Here is a 23,189-nt window from a genome sequence, read left to right on the forward strand (position 1 = left end):
CACTGTTCAAAGTACAAAACTTTTTGGATTTTCATCTCTGCTTTGTGAGTCTGAGTATCTTGCGCTGCAGTTAAACAGTAGCATTGTTAGTTTTTTCATGGAATTTCATAAATTCAGTTTGTGTGTGTATGTCCACCAGGCTTTTTGCCAGGCCATGCGAGAGATATATAACGAACCCAGCTGTGTGTGAAGGTGCTTCTCTTCAGGTGTAGGCCTATAGGCATGCACTGTTCTCCGGCTCTATGACGGATTGTCTGAGATCCTGGCAGAGGAATTTAGCTGAACCTCCAACTCCAGGCTCTCTGCTCACAACAAATCAGCTGCTACTATTGAGATGAAAGCCAACAGTAACACTCATATTTCACCAGGGTGGACCTGCACTGCTTGCCAAATGAATCCTGTGCAGCAGATGCTGAATTTTTTCAGATGACACTATGATTGGGTTAGGCCCTTAAAGCCAGCAGAATCAAGCAGTGGTTTGTGGGTGAAATTTCCTGGATTCCATCCTGATAAAATCTATAGGAAAAGGTTAGGTATGCTTCAGAGGCTTTGGAGCGTCCTGAATATATAGTATCATGGAGCCAGCATCTACCACATGTTCCCTTAATGTTTTATTGAGAAGACTTTGCAATAGCATCGTCCTGGAAAGCTGAGATTTGTCTTGCCTTAATAGAAAGTGTCTGTCGTTGCCAAAATAAACGCAGTATGTTGGAGGAGGACGAGAGGGAAGAAAAAGATGGAGTTTAATAATGATATCAGTTTGAGAAAATGAGAATAACCCGAGCCCTAAAATGGTTCTCTCCTGTTTTTGACTAGAATAATTACCAGTAATAATAATAATAACAGTCGAGGCCTGCAGGACTACAAAGACCTCTTCTTTGTACATTAGATAAAGATGTCAGAAATACAAATAACTGCTTTTTTATGGCCTTTTTATCTTTGTGAGACTTTAAGATAGTAATTTGTGAAATGTTCAACATGCTTTTAATGTCTTGTGGTCTCCATCAGCTCTGCGTTATTTTTCTCTGAACAGTTATCTTTCCATTTCATTTTAAAGAACAAGCTTAATTTGGAACCCGAAAGTGTCCGCAGATAAGCTTTCAGTCTTTCATGCAAATGTCTTGTTCCAGAGCAACAGCAAATGGGTCTGTCTTGCTTCACTTTAGAAAGTGATCCTCGTTCTTACTCAACTCAGGCCTTCATTTTGGTTTCTGGCCTGAAGATTAAAATAAGTGCTTTGAGTTTTAAGGACTTTATGATATTTATGGGGCGTTGATCTTCACCCAGTAAAATGATTTTGCTGATGTAACTAAGTAGCTATGATGGCTCATGGTTGTTTTATAAGCCGTCAGAGTTCAAATAACCACATGGGAGCACAGAGCAGAGCCTACTTGGACTTTTAAAACCAAATGTCCTTGTTGTCAGCAAGTTCTGGTTAGTAAAGCAAATAACAGTTCAGTCATTCAGTCTTTTGGGTAAGATGAAGTGACACCCAGACTCAGTGGGCCTCAGGAAATCCCTGGCAATACTTAAATATACAGTCAAAAGGGCATGCAAGATTAGCACTGGAGAGAAGGGGGTAAGGCCTTAGAAACATTGGGTGAAAATGAAAAGGGCTGAGTGAGCTGTGGAACAACACTGAAAGGAACTCCAGGAGCCTGCCTTATGAATCTTGCTCACATACAAGTTTCACCATCACAAAACAGCAGAACAAATGCGTCCACGGTTCATTTGTTTTGTGTGATGCTGGTTAATAATGTTCTCTTCTGACTCTCTGCTGAGGTTTAGATACTCAAGCTATCATGAATCCTTTTTGTCCGTGTTCATGAAAGCAAACAGCCAATTATATGCCTGCTATGAATGCTTTATCTTTCTTTTTCCTTTATTTTACCAGGAAGTCCCATTGAGAACAAATAGTCTCTTTTACAGGAGAGACCTGGCCAAGCAGCCATACAGACTCACAACATATGCAACACAAACACATACAGACACATACAACAAATTTTTTATTTTTTCTTTATATTATGTTTCTTTGTATGTTTTATATTTCTGAAAAGCAATATTTTTCACTCCATTGGCTCTTCTCTGCAATCGTTGCGTAGGAATAGCGAAATGTGTCAGTCATTTATTAGTGTCTCTATTTAATGGGTACCACAAACAAACCAGTCTACCCCAAATGCTGGTCCTCACTGGATCAGGAACCGTTTGCAATCCGTAATTTGTCTATCCTATAAACCCATTAGCAAATAATAGGGTTGATCAAACATAGTTTGAAGGGTATGTTTTGCCTGGGCTAAGCTCTAGGGATGCCATGGAAGCGGAAGACAGATAAAAATAAATAAATAAATAAATCATAAAATGGACAAATTCATTAGTTTTCAAGCTCCCATTGGAGTCCAACGATTGTCTTGATGTAATACAAGGGGATGGATTATTTATTTGTTCTGATGGCCTCCTTTAGGCCTGTATTATTAAACATGTCACTGTCAATGAGTTACTTGAGTTCTTTTTGTATTATAATAAATTTAATAAGTATATAAGTCTGTGTAAATAAATAATAAGTCTGTGTAATATTTGTTGGAGCACATGATGAAATGCATGTCTAATGAAATGACCTGCCCTTCAGTTATTATTTGCATGTTAAAGCCAGTTATTAGCTCTCTAATGTGCTCGGATTGCCGACCAGATATAAATCATTGTTTCAGTTCTATAAATTATATTATTGTTCTATAATTAGTCAGGCTGTCCAATAAATTCAAGACTACCACTTTCTCAAAGTCTTAAAAGAATTGTAATTAAAAAAGCTTAAAGGTCTTATTTTTAAGTTCCCCATATCTGATATGTGTGAAATCTGATCAGTCTAAACCGCTTCAGCATTGAATTCCTGCTAGGCGCAGGACTTCCGTGCTTCATAACATATCTGCTATGCACAAGGATTCCATTTTGTCCCATGAGTAACAGGTCATTTTACTCCATTAGCAGCTCTTTGCTGATTACAGGATCAATTTGTCTAGATGACCTCTTTTCAGAGATGTATTTTTTTGTTGCTAGTTTTATGTGAAATATGTGCAGGAATCAGTGCTGAATTACCTCTTACTGGCTTTTACAGGATACAGAACACTGAATTGCTGGTAGAAACTTTGATATACTACTAATGCATCTGAGGTTTAATTTAATCTCATTGGAAAACCTGATAGGGACTATTTTACTGGTCTGCTTTGGATGTGATGACGTTAAAGCATTTCAATACATCATTGCTTTCCACTTTCCACCCTCTCAGAGAGAAGAAAACCAATAGAATAGTCGCATTGAGGCTTATTTGTAAATAAACACACACTAACAAGTGCATATTTGAACATGGTAATGAGCTTTTTTTTTTGGAGGGGGGGTTCTAACACTGGATTTCCTCCCCCAGTTTTCTCTAAAATTAGTAATTTTCAATGTCTATGTGCTAGCTAGGACACCCCCCTATCTCACAACTCTACCGTGAAGAGCAGCACATGCTTTTCTAGAGTCACTAGCCAGTTCTGTGTTCAGTTCTGACACCCACACTGGCTAGCATCACACTAAGTGATGGTTAGAGATGGATAACCATCCTACCCACCAAAAAGAGCAAGGCCAGTTTTGCTCTCAGGGACCCACCATCCCAACAGCAAAGGAGGCCTTATATGAGGGCCAATGCATAGACGCCTGTGCCACTGGGGAGCCCCCGGATGCTATTCTTTATAGTCCTGGGATTTGGCTTACTTTGAAAGAAAAAAAACACCAAAAAAAACAGACAAAACACAAAAAATGTCAGAAGCCGCTCACATTCAACTGTCAGGGTTCAATAATTAGGTCGCTGTGCCCACAATGATTGGCATTAATCTTGTCTGTGCTGTCCTCACTCCTTTGTTCACAGTCTGAGAAGGAAACTGGATGCAGTATTCAGAGGCTGCGCAGACTGCAGAGTACGATCATTTCAGTATTACTTTTATCTGATTCCACTTTTCTCTTAGTAATCTTCAGTCCAGAGCTCACAAATCGACATAAGCTTCTTTTTTTTTTCGTTCGTTCACAGAGAGAGTTCGTTCAAGAAAATAGGAAAGGGTTCATATACGTTAGCAGAAAAGTGGTGCTGCATCGGATTAGCTATTGATTTGTGAACTCTTGAGAGGCATTTTCCCTGAATTAAGGAATCGTTCAGTCCTTGGAACATTTGCTCATTCAGAAGTCAGCTGGGTTTTGGACGGAACTGAGAAAACTTGCAGCCAAGAAAACAACGGTGCTGCACAACACAGTGTAGCCTTTAGGAAAGATGAGGTGCTTAATCAAGTGGAGACAGCAGTCTGTGGCCACCTCGCTGAGATTACATCATCCCTGTTCTTGCTGCGGCACCTGATGAGAGTTTGTGTATCAGTCCTCCGCTTCTGTGTTGGAGGTCATTTTAATACAGAATGTGTTTCTGAATGCTGACAGGAAACATTCTCAGAGAGAGAGAGAGAGAGAGAGAGAGAGAGAGAGAGACTGTCCTGCTTACTGTAGTGAAATATTTCCATTTTTATATTTCTGTCTCTCTGTCCTCCTGTATGTCTTCCTTTCTGTTCTCTCTTTCCTTTTTCTCTCTCTGTCTGCGTTCTCCGCTGCTCTGTATTATAGTTGCACATTGCAAAGCTGTATTGCTATTTGGTTGATGTTTTGAGATATCATAAGACTCCAGATAGTTCGGTCTGATTATGTGATTTAAGCTTGTTAGCGGCTGTTTGATCAGATTTGCAACAGCAACAGATGGTCCCCATAGGACCGAATAGGACACTTTGTATCAACACCATAGCAACCACCTAGAACATCTTAGCAGCAATTACATATTTTTACCAGTTGACAGTTGTAGATCGAGTAGTGTATGAGGGGGAAAGGGGCTGAATTTTGGCCTCCCATTCGCATTTTAGACCATATATCAAATAACTCATTTCTATTTTTTTTTTTTTTTTTTTTTTTTTGGACCTGACCCTGAGCGTATTCCAGTAGTGTATACTGCTCAGCCACTCACAGTTTGGAAAATAGAGTATAAAGTACAAAAGTAAACACAGGAAGTAGATAAAGAATTCGCATTTCATGTTTCTGGGTCTTTGTTTTGGGTCAGTGCAAATAATGGCGCAAACAGTGAGAGCAGCAGGCTGTTGTACTTCCATGTTCCATGTAATCTACATCTCCTAGGTAACACGAGGTGTTCTGGAGCGTGTTCGGTTCGGTTCAGCAGCAGGTTGAAGTCGTGTAGTGTATGATCTCTAGTCGTTTAGTATGCAATCAGCGTGTGGAAGTGTGAGATACCCAAGGATCTGCTACGACTTCAGAAGTTGTGTAGTGTACCCAAGGCTTTAGGAACTGCTCTAGCAATCATGTGGTATACCTTAACAACCACCATGAAAATTATAGCAACAACCTAGCAACCACCTAGCAAATGTCTGGAAGTGGGAACCGCTTGAGCTGTTTCTTGTCATCTTTTTTCTTTTTCTTTCTTTATTTCTTTCTTTTAATTATTTTAACAAAGTGCTCGGAACTAGACCTATCAGGAACTGAATTCATGAGGTAGGCTGAATTAAAAGGTTGTAAACTATCATGATCAAATGGCCTTTATTAAATGAAACAAAAAAGGATACTTTTTAAAGAATGTTTATTTTCCTTTTTAGAATCAGTTTGTCAAGTCTTTGTGTTCAAAAAGAATTAAACTTCTATTTCATTTTTTCATTCGTTCATTGGTCTCATGGATCCCGCTTTCACATTATTTAACATTCTTTTATACATATCCTTTTTGTTGCTTTTGTTTTTTTTTAATAAAGGCCATTTGATCATGATATTTTAAACCCTTTTAATTCAGCCCACTTCATGAATTCAGTTCCTGAGAGGTCTAGTTCCGAGCGCTTTGTTAATTTCACTCATATTTCATACCATCCTCTGTATTTAGAGGATTAAATTTGGTCATCTTGACCCTTATTGTGAACTGGCTCATTGCAGCAGCAGCTATTTGTCTAGGTGACCTCCCAGTGCTAATATAACAAAAGAATGACAGGTGCATACTTGCTAAATTAAAGTCACAGGATGGTGTTGTGATGTTCCCTTCTGTACCTCCACTTATCTTTTGCCACGCATAATTTGATGATAAACGAAAGACAGCAAGGTGACCCCGCTTTTAGAACCGGGGAAATCTGTTCGGCGTCTGCATGCAGTATGAGCTGTGTGCTCGTGACTGATTCATATCAGCACTGTTGCAGTATCTTATGTGATGTATGAGCATTGATATGCAAGCGTTGAATTTGGCACATTCTGGGTCTTTGTTCTTTTTTCCCATGCTTTTCTTTTACTAGTTTATCTTGCAATGTGAAATGTAGGATAGAAAATCACTTCTGACATTTTTTTTCTTCATCATTGGGTTTCCCGCACTACTACATCTCTGGACAGTCGAGTTTTATTTTGAGCTCACGTCTTACTAAACCCAGAAAGCCTGACCATGTTTTGATGAAATGCTAAGCCCCTGAATAGCTACCGTTTTGGCTTTTCTCTATAGGCATTACATTCAGCCAAAATTCCCTGTGTCCTCGTTTTCTCATGATTTCATATCCAAGCATATTCAGAACTTTCTGAAGCTTTCATCGCAGTCATGCTGACGATAACCCACAGCAATTTTGCATAATTGTAAATGGTTCTAATTCGGTGCTGTTTGGATTTCCAGCAGAGCTGTGCTAATGTGCTGGCTGGAATACAGGGCTGTCTGGTGTGCCTGATCTTTAAAGAGACTGAATTGATTAGAAACACAGTCTGGTTACATAAATAAATGGTGTAATACCCTGTTCTTTAATTCTTAAACAGCATAGTCAGCGTAAAGAAACTGTAGTTAGTAACGGGTGTGATATTATCAGTGTCATATAAAAACCTGGTATTGCCATTTTTGTTGTTTTTCACTCCTTGGCATAATTTTAATCTGGCAGTTGTTTAAATGTATCCCAATTCCATGATGAATGGACCAAAAGAAATACTCCACAATTAACTATACAGCATATTTTCATTGACAGTCTGTCATTGATTTCTGTTAAAACGTAAAGATTTTTGCGCAACAGCAGTGATATGTTGCTTTATTTCAAGCAGTAATTCAACATTTAAGTGAGCTTATACAACTCTGTGGAACTTTACAAAAATCTCATTCCTCAGAATCCATTTTTGCTGAAAAAAAAAGAGCATCCGAGCATACTTCCTGACCGGATCCATTTGAACCCTTCTTCATGCATTAATTCTCACTGCAAGTCATAGGGTTATCTTTTGTATGCAGACTTGTATAATATATAATTCAGTATATATTCCAAAGATGTACTAAAGGATATGAGCAGCCTCTTGCCAAACTCACTGACTCTGGGTCCTTGTGCAGTTTTTTCCAGGTCATAAGGAACTGTGATCAACAAGACATGGTCCATAAGAAGTCATTTAGTCTTGAAGTGAAGTAATTTGGTTTGGATCATTTCTGTTCTTTTCTGTTTGAAACTCATGACTTTGCCTTTACTGCATCAGCTATTCACTCGGAGAGTGAAGGCGTTGATACAGAACTAATTTGACAATGAACTTTTCACTACAACATCACCAGAAATGGGGATTTAATATCACTGTTACTTTTAAATGTTCAGGAACAATTGAACACTCTGCTTTATGATGTTTGCACATTTTGACTTGTACTACATTGCCTGCTGTCTTAGAAAAATAAAGCATCTCCAGTTTTCCTTCATCTGAAAGATCATGGGATTATTAATAGAGCACAGTAAGCAGCGGCATTAGCATTGTCTTTTGAGAGCAGAATGCCATGAGGAACTTGAAATCTTCTATTTATGAAAAGGAGTAAGCCTTTGAATCTCATTATCAGTTCTTTTTTCTTATGGAACTGGAAAGAAAAAGAATCATGATTGCTTTTCTTCATGAATAGCATTAACACAAGATACAATCCCTGTTAACAAGTGTTTAATTTCAGTTTAACATTGTAATTATCTCTTTGTGAAGAATCAGTAACAAAGCTAGAAGAGGTTGTAATATAGCTGTTGTGAATCCAATTCTCACGCTTGTTCAAGCTTGTCTTTAAACAGAGACTTTACAGCTCGAGACAGAATTCGGATAATAATCAGTTCATCTATAGAACAACAGTGCTAGATCGAGATGGACAAAACTTTGGCTTGTGGGACACGATTGGCCTGGCAGATGCCATGTTTTGGTCCTGTTTGAAACCCCCACTTCTAGGTCATTAGCTGCAACCCATTGCTTAGAATAATGTGATGTAAAATGATGTTTCTGCTTAACCTTTCTTTTTTAAATGGAAATTATGCAAATACAATTATGTGCCTGACATTTCCATTGGGTCTGGTCAGGAAAAAGGCCATCACTAGCACAAATGTATAGCAGTAGTTAGTGTCTTTCACACGGATTGTCGGATTCTTAGATTAGATCCATTAGGGCCATTCTCAAGAGTTCAGTTCTCTGTAGATTGAAATTGGTTCTGGAGTGTTTTTATTTGCTTATTTCTTTGTTTGATCCAATGACATTTGTTTTCTTTAGGCAGCGGCTTAATGCCATGACTTCCCTAGCACTGCAGGGAAAAAAATGCTTAGCTGAATATTTTATAAGTATATCATTAGTTATTATTCTGTTCCTATTTTGTACGTGGCAACATGTGGTAGCACAAGAAATGAAATCTGGATATGTGCTGGGACATTTTCCTGCATCTTTAGATGTCAGCAATATTCTGAGAGTAATAAGGGGAGAGCTAATGGATTTTCTGGAAGACTTCCATCATCACTGAACTGCCTCTTATTCGCATAACGTTTGTGTTATCCTCCATAGGGGGAAATAAAGCCCTCTGGGATTTAGAGCCATTCATTCTATATGCTTCCATTTATTTTATTTATCAGAGAATGAGTGGTGCTGTAGCCTCCTTCACATTCTTTAAATGTTTACATTCGCTTCCACATTAAGGGTTCTCATCAGCAAAATAATTACATGAGAATTTGGCCAGTTAACCTAAAATTTCCATGTGCATACAGCTGTTAGAAGATGTGTTAATATGTACAGAAAATGCTAATGTGTATACAATAGATGCTTATCTCTAAACTGAAAAATGACGACTTCTTGTACTGTTTAACACCTCTGTCAAGTTTGGTAGTAGTTCCATAGACATCAGTGGCCTTTCTTGTAGTTGTTGCAGAAAGCTGCAGGGCATACTTGGTCTCCTCATCCTTTTTCATGTTGCAGGTATAAGCCTTTGGTCAGTCAAAGTCAAACACACTGGCCTTTAAAAACACAGCTCTTTAAAGAGTGGGACAGTAGTGTCCTCCTTCCAAGTGGCTTACACAAATATCTCTTCAGTAAGATGGATCACATGGCTTGGTGTCCAGAGTTCCCTTTGGGATTCTGGATACAGCCCAACATACAGTCAACAAGCAGTGAAAAAGACTAAACTAAAACTGGGTATTCAGCCCAAAGGTTCAGTGATTGGGAAGGCCGCTAAAGAACACTCAAATAATCATCATGTTCATGAAGCCATTTGAGACAACTTTTGCTTTCTGGTGTGGTGCATTTTCATACTGGGAGTAAACTGTGGCTATGAATCAAATAGACTATGGCCTTTAAGAGATGATTGATTGGTATTAAAAGGCCCAAAGTGTGCCAAGAAAACATTCCCCATGCCATTACACTAGCCCCATCAGCCTGGACTGTTTGCACAAAGCAGTTTGGTCTATGCATGTAGTTACAGAAATACTCAAACAAGCCCAGTTGTGATGTTTTCTCCTCCATTCCATTAATAACCGAAGCCTCTGGTCCATATCTGCATTATTTTGTGCACTGCACTGCTGCCAAACACTTGGCTGATGAGATAATTGTATTAATTACTAGATGTTCAAGTGTCCCTAGTAAGGTGCGTATTTAGTGCATATGCCTGTCCCTATTTGTGGACTTACCCTGACCAGATCACATCTGTTAACAGCATGTAAATCTTGGTTCTCTAATTCAAGATGAATGGGGCTCCATCTAAGCACAGCTGTGCTCAGTCTTCTATCCGAACAAAAGGCTTTGATTGGTCCACCCTTATTTAGACACCTGCATAGATTTGCATGATTTGAGTTTCTGTAGTTAGCACTTTGCAAAGGGCACACACTGCAATGTTGTTCATGCTGTTTACTTGTGTAGAACAGAAATGGGTGAGAGATACACAGTGGAGTGGGGGGGGGGGGTCTGCTCTATGCAGCTGGGCAGCTACCTAGCACTTTAAATATTAAAATAATTGATACCAACAAAGTAGGAGAAAGCTATTAAGAGATAAAGAGCAAAGTGGTTTCAAGTAGCTGTTTTCTCAGTCCGTGATTAAGAAATGACGGTTAACAAGAATGGGGGAGATCAAGCAGAGAGGGTTGAGGGCCCAACATTTGCAGGGTGCCAAACGTTTGCTTTTTTGCCCTTTTCATTTTTTATTTTGAAACTGGGAAAGATTTTCTTTTATAAAGAAATTTACGAAAGAAGCTTTAAAGTAAAAAATGAAAACATTCTTACCTAAGTCTTACTTAAATGTTAAAGAGATGCCATCTTTATCTTTATGCCTGTTAGAAATCAGGACATCTTTAGTTGCTTAGCTATTCACAGTAACAGCCAATTTGCATAAGGGTGCCCAAAGGTTTGCATACCAGAGTAAGTACCCTTTTTCAAGCCTACCTTTATGAGTATCCTGTCTCTTTCTCTCATAAGTGGCGAATTGAATAAGTGGAGTGAAATTGCATCATACTTTACTAATAAATCTGTTTTTGATCGATTTAATTTGCATAATGGTTTGTTGGCATCTTTTGATGTAAAATGTACCCTGTTAAGAAAGTGTGTGTGTTTTCTGTAGCTAGCTGTTTTTGCCTGAATAACTTGATTAAATGTTCTCACCAGCTGTGACTTTCCAGTGTAAGTTTAAAGTTTAGTTGTGATTATGAAATATGAGTAAAACCAAGCCTGGGATTGGTTTTTAATTGTAATTTATGTGGAGAAACCAGAAGACATATTATTTTGCCTGGGTAGAATTTTCAGGCCATGTTTGTTCATGTGCATGCGGGCAGTGCCAGCACTTTGCACTGTCTGACTCATTGCTGTGTCACTGCAACCTTTTTCGCCAGGTAATTTTCACAATTTCTGCCTTATGTTGCAGCCCCTCATGAGATTTAAAAAGGAAGTCAAAGATTTTACCTTTTTTTTTTAAAATTAGGTGTCATTAACTTTCATTACGTCAGTGCGTGGAGGGCTTTTGGGTTATTTCTAGGGCTGTTCAGGCAAGGGCAGAAAAAAAAACCTCACTGATGTAGGTATGCAGCTCATTTTACATTGCTGGCTTTACTTCTAATTGGAAAACAGACTCGCCTGGTCTGCTTGTCTAATGTCATTTGGATACAAGCCCAGTAGCAGTGCTAAACCTGTGAACTCTGCCCAAACATGTTTGATTTTCTTTCAGCTACGATTACAATTACAGTTGGTTAGTAAAAAATGGGGGTTGAAGTAGCCAAACAATGCATTGTTAAATTTAGATTTGGCTGAGAAGACGTTTATTCGAGCCAAGGAACTAATCAGAACAGATAATATGGGGAGAAAGTGTGTGTGGGACTAATTTTGTAATTTACTGATTTATTGGCTTTAAACATTCACCATGTCTTCTATTCATTTATTATCCTGCTGTTTATGCCACCGATTCGTAAACTCTTACTAAAGCTTGTTTTTGAACTGTTGTCTATTGTTTGTCTTTTTGTGCAGGAGGCAGGAGGAGAAAGCATAGGCCCCCACGGACCCCCAGAAGAGAGGAAGGAAAAGGTACCCAGCCCTCACCTGAGCCAGCTGGTGGTGCTGACTGCCAGCGGGACACTCTATGGCCTGGCTGAGAGAGTGGTCGCCACTGAGTCACTGTAAGAACTTCAGTCAAGTGCTTTAGTGCTTTTATTCACTTAGTAACCCCTGCCTAGACCCTCTTTTACCTGCATGTGAGATCATCACTTCATATCACTGGTTATTCATGCATGAAAAATGTAAACTTACTCAGGCTTCTGCTTGTTTCAGCCCTTATAGGCCCTTATAGAGCCTTTATAGAAACTGTAGGCGGATGTAGTTGAAGTATGTTCTCACAGAAGTAGCGTTCGTCACTGTACTGTCTTTGAGCCACTTCTTAATTTTTCAGGAAGTGTTTATTTTGTACAATTCCAAGATTTGAAAATGTTCTCAATGGTACCATTTCAATCGCCTGGTGTTTCAGAACACTTTTAGAGGTGTTTTATACTTTCTCACATTCACAGCCAAGGTAAATCACTCTCCAGGCGAATCTGGAGACACATGTAGCACATTAATCCTGGTGATTGATCAATGTTCATACATCAGTATACAATCAGAATCAAAAATACTTTATTGATCCCAGGAGGAAAATTGCAGTTGTTGCAGTTGCAACTATTTGTGTAAGAATAAACATACTATAAAATGATCACTTGGTTGTTGCCATATATAAAAGCTAAGGCTTTTTTATATCCTTGTCTTGTTCTAATAATGGTTAGCTTAAAACTATGCTAAAACCACCTAAACTATCTCATAGCATTGCACTTATTTGCGAGTATTAGGAAAATTGAGAATCAAAATGAGCTTCTTCCAGGTACTCTGAGCTGCGAAAAGAAATATCTTCTGAACTGGTCTCGCCTAATGTGATGTGCCCATCCAGACCACTTTGCTCACTGTAGTTACGAATAAATGTCTTCCTGAATGTGCTCAAAACAAAAACACATTGGGACTTTTATTGGCTCCTTTTAAAGCTTCCAAAATGGGAATCACTGCGTGGATCAAGACACAAATGCTCAGTTAATTTACTTTATCTTTAAACTAAAACAATGGGTAAGCCTGAAGAGCTCTTATTGCAGCATAAAAGGCTGTTTGGCTTTACACCAAACATAACTCTTCTAAACTACACTTGCCTCCAGCTTTAGACTTATTTTGATGGCACACTGACTTGTAATAGGGAGTATGCTGTCTGTCATTGCCACTCCAGGTCCAGAATGCTGAGACTACTCACGACAACGCGTAAAGTAATAAAATAATATTTGAGGATTTTACAGGTTTTTACACAATTTTACATGATTTTACACAAACATTCCAGTCATATTTGTGTAAAATCATTTAATAGTACTCCACCTTTTTAGTCGGCATGCATCTTTCACTTCAGTTGCCGGTTCTGTATCTCTCAGTTTGTGAACAAATGCACATTTATAGCTGTCCATGAGGTGGAGCTCAAAGTGTGATTTGTATTTACAGCAGTGGTGTGAGAGTGAATAGTATATATAGCATAGTAGAGGCGGCAAGTAAGCCTGTCTTCATACCAGGGGGCGCATAGCGACTGAACTTGACTTTTACCACAGTTGCAAAAATGTAATTACCACTTAATGGCAGCTTAATCAACTGTGCAGCATCTTTGTAAGTATGTCATTCTTTGCCCTGAAACACCTGTGTGTTCGCAATATAAGGCGGTCAGTAAAAGCTGTTCATCACCTAATCGCCACACCACTTCTTATCACCAAACAACACCTATAAAATGCAGGGGGAGCTTGCAGAACACGATTGGCAAAAAAAAAAAAATTATTATAGTTTCCTTTCTGCTCCGTTTACTTACATAAAATTGGGCAGAGCTCAAATTTGTACTGCAGTCAACTACCAGTGGTGTAAGATACATTTGGCTTCACATTTGGCTTCAACTGCTGTTGTCCAGTTCACCCTCATATACAGTCTGTGCATAAACCTACACTCAAGATTAGTCTTCATTCCCTAAGTTTAAGTCTTTAACTCCTGGGTGTTTTGTGTTAAAAATAAAGTAAGTGGTATCTGTTCATACCTCAGAAATAATACATAGATACATAAATCATTTAGTAGCCATTTCTGTCTAAAAATGTCTCCGACCACGTGGTTCTGCTAGAATGTGGTCAGAGGTACGTGCAGATACCATGAGATCATTCTGGCAGTAGCAGACCCCTGGAAAAAGTCGAGAACCTGAAACCTCGAGATTTGTTTTAATCCTGGTAAATCAGATATGAATGAAGTGCAGTTGTGAGAGAGGCAGCCAGCTTTGTCATTTTGATAAGGATTTGACTAAAGGGGAAACCAAAAGCAAATCTACTCAGTGCTTTTCCCTGTTCATGTGCCAGGAGGGGAATTGGATGAAGTCCTCTGAGGAAAAGCCCAGTTCAGGTATCTGTAGTCATTCGTTGCGTGACAAACAAGCGAAATGTGAGATTATTGGCCAAATTGCTGCTGTTGTCCTTTAAGTCCTGCATTTTTCTTGATGAATCGGAAGAGGCTGAGCCGGTGGTCAGCAGCAGCTAGCCAAGTTCATTTCATTAAGTGGAGCGACGCTGCCACCGCTGATGACTTACCTGCGTCGCCAGTAATCCAAATGAGGGGCAGGTTCTGGATGACTGGCGTGCTAAATCACCACTTACTCTCCAATCCCTCGCTTTCACCGTCTCTCCCCATTCTGCTGTTTGTGTAGTGGGACACCGTGATTGCGAATGGTTCTCACTGTCACACACACACACACACACACACAATCAAATTGGAGCTGGCGGAGTTGAAAGTTGTTGGAACGCTGTGCCACAGCCCGCAGTCCAAAGATGCGGCTGTCTCATTTGCCAGATGGCACGGAGTGTGTGCCAGCCACAAAGCCTGCTTTCGGAAATCCAAAAGTTTGAGGGAAAGACGAGTGAGGTTGTGAATGAGCAGGGATCAGAGGATACATAACTTCCAAGACACTGAAACACGGATTTTCTCACACTGCTTCTCCTCCTTTTCCTGATGGTGTGAAACCCAGTTTTACCGTGCGCTAGGCTGGTGCGGTAGTGATACCCTAACCCTCGATGTCAAGCGCGTCCGTGCTCTGAATGTGCCACTCTTAATACTGCCACTCTGCCACGGAGCACATTTTCCAAGGTCAGCACCGCTAGCCCCCTCCTCCTGCATAGTGGAATAACCAATGAAGGCCAGAAATCCAGCACAGGGATCAAGATTAGAGGTGAGAAAGATAAGGGCAGGAAATGGGCTGCTTGTTACCATCTAAGCCCGCTATTTATATCAGTGTAACCCGATAAAGTTTAAATTACCCTCCTTCACTCCATCTAGTCTGTCAGCCAAATAAACAGACCTGATTTCTGGCTCCAGCACTCATATGGTTCTATTTCTGTGCCTCATATCAGAAATGGAACACAAACAACTGTATTTACAACAGCTCGTTAAAAAAAGCTTCTTGCTCTATTAAACCTCAGCCCGTATTTCTTTTAATGCCGCTTTACCTCCTGTGTAAATGCCGGATATTTACCAATAATTTGTTCCATCTGGCCCGAGTGATAATTTACATGTTCTTTTTAACGTCTGAATTTATTTTCCACACGTTGCAATCGAATCTCCCTCAGGACTTGAATTTTCAGTAGCTCGCAAATACACTAAATTTAGCTTCTCAGTATGTGGTTAACAAGCCACATTAGGGGTTTAAAAGATTTGCCTCACTGTCCTCCTATGCAATTATTCTGTCTGCACTGCTTAATATCACCCACTTTTGCCCACTTGTTGCAGTTTGTACAGGGATGAAGAATTGAAGTTTTTTGGTTGTTCGGTTTAACTTTACCCAAACAGTACCTGAAAAAAAGTTACATAAATATGACTATGCAGTTCTCACGAAAAAAAATACCTGAAAAAATATTCTGGCATCCAGCTCTGGGCCATTCTGCCACTTGTTACAATTAGGGAAGGATACACACTGTACATCCTAAAATCGGCCCCAGGCAACCAAATGCTTTGAGTAAGAAAGTAACTAGTTTTTATTTTTATTTTTTACAAAAAAACATGACCTTGCCTGATGTTGCTCTTCATTAAAGCAACCTTATGCAGATTTTTTTACCTTAAAATAATAGCTTCAAAATCAATGCTAGGCTCCACTAACCTGTAATAGGGAGGTCTATATCATGGGTGCTCTGTGCTCAGAATGCTGATAACTGCACTATGCAACTTTGCTGAAGGCGGCAGGCCAGTGCTCGTGAGAACTGCATATTTATGTAAATATATATTTATGTAAACTCCTGTAATATTACTGTACTGCATCAGTCCACATGCTTCTTTCACTTCCAGTGATGATTCTGTACCTCTCAGCTTGTTAGGTAATGTATGTAAGCGTGTTCTTTTTGAGTGGTGGCTTGAAGCACAAATTCTACTTCCCGAAAAAAATACCAATTTTACATAATGCTGCTTTAAGTACAATCCTCCTATTTGATGAGATACCTGCACGGACTTTTAGTATCTAGCCTTTTAGGCAGATACTCCATCCCTCTCACGTTCATTTATTCTCAAATCCTCTCACTGCCTCGTTTTCTGTTGCTAGTTTGATTTATAGACTTTGAATATAGTTTGTTAGATAGTTTATGTTCTATAGAAATAAAATACACAAATGGCAACATGACCACCAATGATATATATTTAAAAATATAAAAACATAAAAACAGTAATTTTATGGGAAACTATGTAAACTGGAGGACAGCAGAAGACATGGGTAAAATATCAGAATTCCTGGAAAGACAGGAGGATTGACCGGTATAACTAGATTGTGTGATTAACTAGGCTAACAGATAAGGTTTAATTGATTATTCATCCTTCCCTATTCATATGCATTGTGAGCTTTAGGCCCAAACTAGGGCTATCTAGAACCATGGCATTCCTTGATATTTTAGCACGACCATTTGTGCTAAGCTACTGAATTGCACTTGCACAGTTTATATCATGAATCGGAGTAGAAACAGCTGCACTACCAAACCAGGAACTGGGGGCTTGCAGGTTATACCAAACTCCAGGGAAGCTCCCTTACAGCACGCAAATGTTTGAGGGGCTGCCTAGCTGGCAGCACAGGATTTTGGATATCGTGATTGCAGGTTCCATGTGTTGAACCTTGTAGTGGGTGGAGAATCCATACGCTACATCAGAGTAATAGGGTAAGGGGCACATGTGTTTGTGTGTGTGCCACAGCCTTGGTTGTGAATGTGCAAACAGTTGCGACTCTGCATGTTGATTGATTGCAAAGCTTTAGGTTTTAATTTAGGGTTACATCTCCTGTAAACGTGTGGCTTTGGAGAGACAGGGATATGACAGCACTGATATGCAAAACACATGGGGCACAAACCGTACTGTGCAGAGGCTTTAAGCACCTAAGCATATCATTTAAACCCATTTATCTCTGCAATTAGAGTGTTTATACTTTAAACAGATGTGGGTAAACATTACCCAGTAAACAGTAGTGGTGATCTTGTGAGCTAGTTTAAAGAACAAAAAAAAGTTTGGTTCCAGATTTCTCTTGGACGTTGCCAGCCAGTGTGTGGATGTGTTCAATTCCATCAGCAGCTCACCTGATTGAGCATCATTAAGCAGTGATGTGCCAAACCAGGTGCTGGATGATAACTGTAGATAGTACTAGACTCCCATGAGGAGAGCTTTGGAGATGATTCAGTGATGTCAAAAACATTTTGTGTAAATTCTGAGGAATAAAGAGATTTTTATTCTAATTTTACAGGGGACTAAAACTTTTGCACAGTACTGTATTTTGACCCCACATGTAAAACATGTTTGCGTGTGTGTGTGTGTGTACTGTGTATCTGTGCTCTTGGCTTGCCTCTCAAGGCAATAGCGCCCTTACAGGCACTCCTATTATTCCAAAACCAGCTCTGAGGTGTTGCTGCCCCGTGGCCAAACACATCTACATTTGCTGACCTTACACATGGTCACAGGAGGATAGCAGCATGCTCTGACGACTGAGATGTGAAATGGCCTGATGCCCTTACAGCCGCAGTCATTTCTAGTCACTTTCGAGCGTGGTTGCTGCTGAATGTGAATTGCTCTGTGGTTTAAAACTTGTCTGTTTGCTAAACCTACAGAGCCGAGCTGTTCTAAAAGCCAATGCTAGGATTCCAAGCAGGCTTTTATGCTGTGGTGCCATGTATGCAGAAGTGTTGTAAGATATGTGCTATATGTCCAAATGTTTGTGGACACCCCTTCTAAAAATGCATTTATCTACTTTGCATCAATTGCTGACACAAATGTGCAAATGCACACGCACACACACACAGCTTGTATAGCCCCTCTAGAGAAGTATTGCCAATAGAATAGGACTCCCTGGAGAAGATGAACATGAACCTGTTGGCACAATGTCTAATACCAGAAGTTGGCTTGAGGGGTACAAAGCTGTGGAACAGTGGAACTGTGTCCTCCCACTGTCCATCCACTGCTTTTGGGGTGACTTGGCAATGAAGTAGGTTGTGATCATCCAACAATGAATGCAATCATATTCTCACAGCAATGCTCCAGTATTGTAGAAAGACAACAAAAGCAGGATAAACTTTTGTTTTATTACCTTTTAAAAGAAAAAATGAATGAGCAGGTGTCCCAGTACTTTTGTCCACATGTATGAACATGTGTATGAACAGAATCTGGAATTAGACCTGATATTAGTTAATCATGTGGGGCAGTAGTAAGTGTTAGAAAGTGGGGAATGAGTTACTTCTCATATGCGCAGTAAGTATATTAATTATTAAGCAGAGTTTCCTGCACAGTAGAAGTGGGCGTAAGTATTTGCGGAGGTTGCAGCTGTGGCCTGCCTCTGGCAGTAAGCGTCAGTGGTTTCTAATTACTGCATTATTCAGCTTAGTGGCCTGTTGTCTCCATTTTCTCCTAAAGCTAACCTAAATTGGATAGTTCATTCTGATTTAGGCAGTGGATAACAAGTTACAATTGATTTCCTTGTATCAGATCATGGTCATTCATTATTGTATTGTAAGCTGAAGTTGTCTTGGATAATACATTAGTGCCGTACGTAAGGAAAAACAGAAGAGCAGCTGTTCCTAATGGGACTCTCACCAGATTTTAAACCAGCTGAACAGCTAGAGGAGACTTCTCTACCTTCATTAAATCACCAACTAAGACAAACCTGAGTAGCATGTGGTTGCCCAGCTTTTTGCTGACACTTTTTTTATAGGCTGCAAAATGGGCCGGTTTCATAATCCCCAAACTGTTATGCAACAGTCTTCACTCAATATATTTAACCCTCAAGAATTTACATTAGCCAAAGCTTTTTGGAGCTAAACATGATGTCAAACACAATTTGGGAGAATAGTGAAAACAAGGTTAAGCAGGCTAAAAGCTAGTGCTAGGTCAACCAGAGATGGAAGAATGGCTAATTGGAGGAAGCACCTTTGCGGATAGCTGTGCATAGAAGCTGGGGGAGTCCTGCACGGTGTGCAAAAGCCAGGGGATTGCATTGCGGGAAAACAAGTGAAGCGAGTGGGTGCTGGGCTAAAAGCTAACACAGCCGTGCCAAGAGCACACTGAGAGGACAGCACTACCCAGTGAGGCTCTGGAATATTTACAGAAAATAATTACAGTGTACTTGTTACTTGTACTTGACTAGCTAGGCTAGTCTTAGCTATCCCATGCTATATGAATACTGTGAGCCGTTACAGTGCTCAGTGTTGTGGTGGTGTTTTTTTTTAATCAGGGCATTTTTCACCCAAACCAAAGTCACATACATACTATTTATGCATAGAGACAAAGAACGGCTTCAAATACTCAATAAATGCAGTCTGTGGCACCTGATATCTGGTAACATGCCTAAATCAGCAATCACCATGGCCCGCTTGCACATGGAGGGGGCAGATGGGACAGCAGCACATATGCAGAAGGCCTGATGAACTGAGCAGCGTAGTCTTCTCTGTAATACAGCAGTGACGTCCAAACACTTGTTTGTAGACACCCCTTCTAATGAATGCATGCAGCTACTTTAAGTTGCACCCATTGCTGACACAGATGTGCAAATGCACACATATTGCCAATAAAATAGGACTCTCTAGAGCAGACAAACATGAACAGGGGTATACCCCCTCCCTACATTAAGCCACAGGTTCCACAAGTAAAATGAAATTAGTGTTCAACCATTGTGAGGCAAAATAACAGGGTTGAATATAGGTATAAATGCATTCAGTGGAACCTTTCATTTGTTTTATTAATCCATTTTGTAAGCAGGAAAGCGGCTCTAAGCTCAATTTAACTTTTTACTTCTTAACGTTGTGAACATGTGAATATATGTAAAGGAGCATGTTTAGACATCATTAAAATGCAACATGCTGCTTTCAGTCAATGCACACAGGATTACTGGCTTTATACTCCTTTGTTTTGGGTCTCCATCCATTTACGTCATTCATGTTTTTGTATGTATTGTCCCAACAGGCCTACAGAAATAGATCAATGGATAGGCAGATAAATGGATTGCAGCTGATTGTTGTGTTGAGCTTACTATTGAAGTTTCTGAATGTTCCGGAGGGATAACCATCTACATACATACTAATGATTACCACTTAAAAGCAAAGATAGATTCAGTGAAACCAAGTGCTTCTCGTTTTCATATTGTATTGTAACAGCTTTCTATTCAAAACGAGGTGTCGAAATAAAGGAAACCGTAAAATTGGAAAAGCAAAACCCAACACTTTCATTTCCAGGAACACATCTACAGGTCACCAAGTAATATCAAGTAATATAAGATATAAATGTCAAGTCCCTGGACATTGTGCACCGTGTGACTTTATAAATCCAGATCACGTCTTCCGTTGTCCACGTCATCAAAGGCCTTCAAATGTATTACAGAAAGAAAAAAAACTCAAGTCGCTGGTAAAAGCAGGTGTTCTTTAGGGCAAACAGAGCTGGCAGTTGGCCTAGTCGTGCTCGGCTGGTGGAACGGCTTGGCTGGGAACTTGTGACCCCTGCCGTAAACTCTATGCAGTGCCCCTGAGTGATGCGCTAAAACGCTGCTGCTAACGTGACCCCTGTGTCCTCCTGCAGAGTGTTCCTGGCTGAGCAGTTTGAGCTCCTGCAGCCTCATCTGGACACCATGATGCCTCCAGCCAAGAAGCCCTTCCTGCAGCAGTTCTACTCACAGGTCAGCCTCCTCACACTCTATTTATGGACTTGCCCTTTTTGTCTGTCTCATCAGGAACCTTTCGATTTCCTCCCTCTCTCTCCCGCTTGCTTGGCGCAGAGGGTTGCCCTAGTAAAAAAAAAAAGGTTGAGGGGAACTTGGCCCAGTGGGGGAACCATGCTGCGTGGCAGAGAGGCTTGTCATCAGGGTTTTAAATCGCCACTACCTACGATTCCTGCTCTCAGTGGTTTTCTGGGCACAGTTTGATCTTGTCCCTTGATTAAATAATCATCTGTCCATCCGATGTGCTACACCAGTTTGTGAAATTCATATATACTACTATAATGTTTCTGGATGTTTTTTCTTTTATTTAGATGCCAATTACCAACTGCATTCTCTTTAGTTAAATGTTAACAAACCATTAAAACCTGACTCTTGACTTGAGCCCTTTTCAGACTGGACTGGTTTATCAGGGGGATGTCTGTAATAAACATTTTACACGTCTCCTCAGTGATGATAAACACAGGCATGATCAATCCAGGCAGAAATAAAACCACAGAGGAGCACCTGTGAAAAAGAAAACTACCCCAGAACCCCCGGAAATGTAATCCATCCGAATAGGGTTTAGGACTCCATAAACTTCTTTTATGGAAAGTCAGAGTATAGCTTTTATTGCTTGCGGTCTGCATCCCAAGCTACCTTCATTTAAAACACTGGTTAATCAATTCCTATGCCAAAATCATACCTGCAATATTATACTTAAAATTATACCTATAACTTTCAAAGCCAGCAATATTGCTTTGTGGTTGCTGTAGTGTAGTCTCAGCTCATCTAATGTGAATTAGTGTGGATTCTACATGGACTGGCAAATGGAAAATGACTTGCTGGGAAATTCCATCCTGAACATGTAAAGATACCTTTGGGTTTTATTTAGACATTCAAATCATGTATATAATTTGTCACAGTTCAGCTCATTAATTTGTCTCAGTCATGATTATTCTCTTTTTGGGGGTATTGAAGTGTTTACTTACCAAATAAATATACTACTGTTGTTTTAGGGCCTACAACATGTAGTACAGTCAGTATTAGTGACATTTCACAAGTCGTGAAAGATTATTTTATATTTAAGTTCTTAAATTTATTTAGAAATGTCTTAAATTATAGAAGTCTTAAACCACTCTACCAAAACTCTACCTAAAATGTTTGTTTTCTGTTACCCAAATGCCCAAATAATTCAACTATGATTGTAGATGCAGTAATTTGACATCAGATGTCAAGAGCTACCTGTAGGTCTTGTGATGATAATTTAGGATTGGTGGAGACTTCCTTACACATCTGCTCATGGGCTAAACTGGCTAGGACTGCCTGGCCTGGCCATGTTGGCGGTTGTTACTTTGTGGAACGGATCTGCATCTACAACCTTCTTTGAAAGCTCTTTGGATCTCTGCATGGTGATATAAATTTTTTTCAACAGTCAAGAGCAAACCAAACTAAATGTCTGAGGTTTAAATAAGACAGGCTTCTCCAAAACCATCTCTAACTGTGCTCTAATCATCCACAGCGGATGTGCTGCACCTGATTCAGATTTTAGACATTTTAAGTAGTAATAAAAAATAATAAAGCTTGGGGTGTTCTAACGTTTTTCTTGTGAAAATTGCATTTGTATTAATTCCATTTTACAGATATTTCTAAAGACATTTCTTCAGTTCTATTACCTGTTATCATTTTACAATATTGTTCAAATGAAAAACAGAGTACCATATGTTTTTAAATATTCAAAAAATCCAAAGGGGTGTCCTATAGTTAACATATCATAGTAACATCATAGTAAATATATTTCTTATTCCAGTGGGTATAGTTAGCCATTGTATTCCTTCACTGATACATGATCAGTCTGTGACAGTAGTCATGGATGATCATTTATCGTTCTTAAGCCATGTTGCAAACGTAACTCGGTCATGTAGATTTCTCCTGTACAACATCCGGAGAATTCGCCCCTTGCTCTTTAGAGAGTCGCCCAGGTGCATGTTCAGTCTCTTGTCACTTCAAGACTTGACTACTGCAACTCTCTTCTGGCTGGTCTCCCTCTGCGCACCGTCAGGCCCATGCAACTTATCCAGAATTTAGCGGCACGGGTCGTCTTCAATGTTTCTAAATTCAGCCATGTCTCTCCACTCTTCAATGGCTTCGTGTA

At 39.8% G+C, this 23,189-nt stretch overlaps 1 protein-coding gene across 2 annotated transcripts in view; it reads left to right on the forward strand.

Moving 5' to 3' along the window:
* The window catches only part of vps50 (VPS50 EARP/GARPII complex subunit), a 169,693-nt gene that overhangs the window by 133,446 nt on the left and 13,058 nt on the right, over window positions 1-23,189 (forward strand). For both annotated transcript variants that reach the window (XM_072676101.1, XM_072676102.1), the window contains 2 exons: window positions 11,788-11,936; window positions 20,920-21,016. In XM_072676101.1, the coding sequence (XP_072532202.1) occupies window positions 11,788-11,936; window positions 20,920-21,016 (246 nt within the window). The remainder of the gene's footprint in view (window positions 1-11,787; window positions 11,937-20,919; window positions 21,017-23,189) is intronic.

This window comes from Salminus brasiliensis, chromosome 3 (assembly GCF_030463535.1).
Source record: "Salminus brasiliensis chromosome 3, fSalBra1.hap2, whole genome shotgun sequence".
NCBI lineage: Eukaryota > Metazoa > Chordata > Actinopteri > Characiformes > Bryconidae > Salminus > Salminus brasiliensis.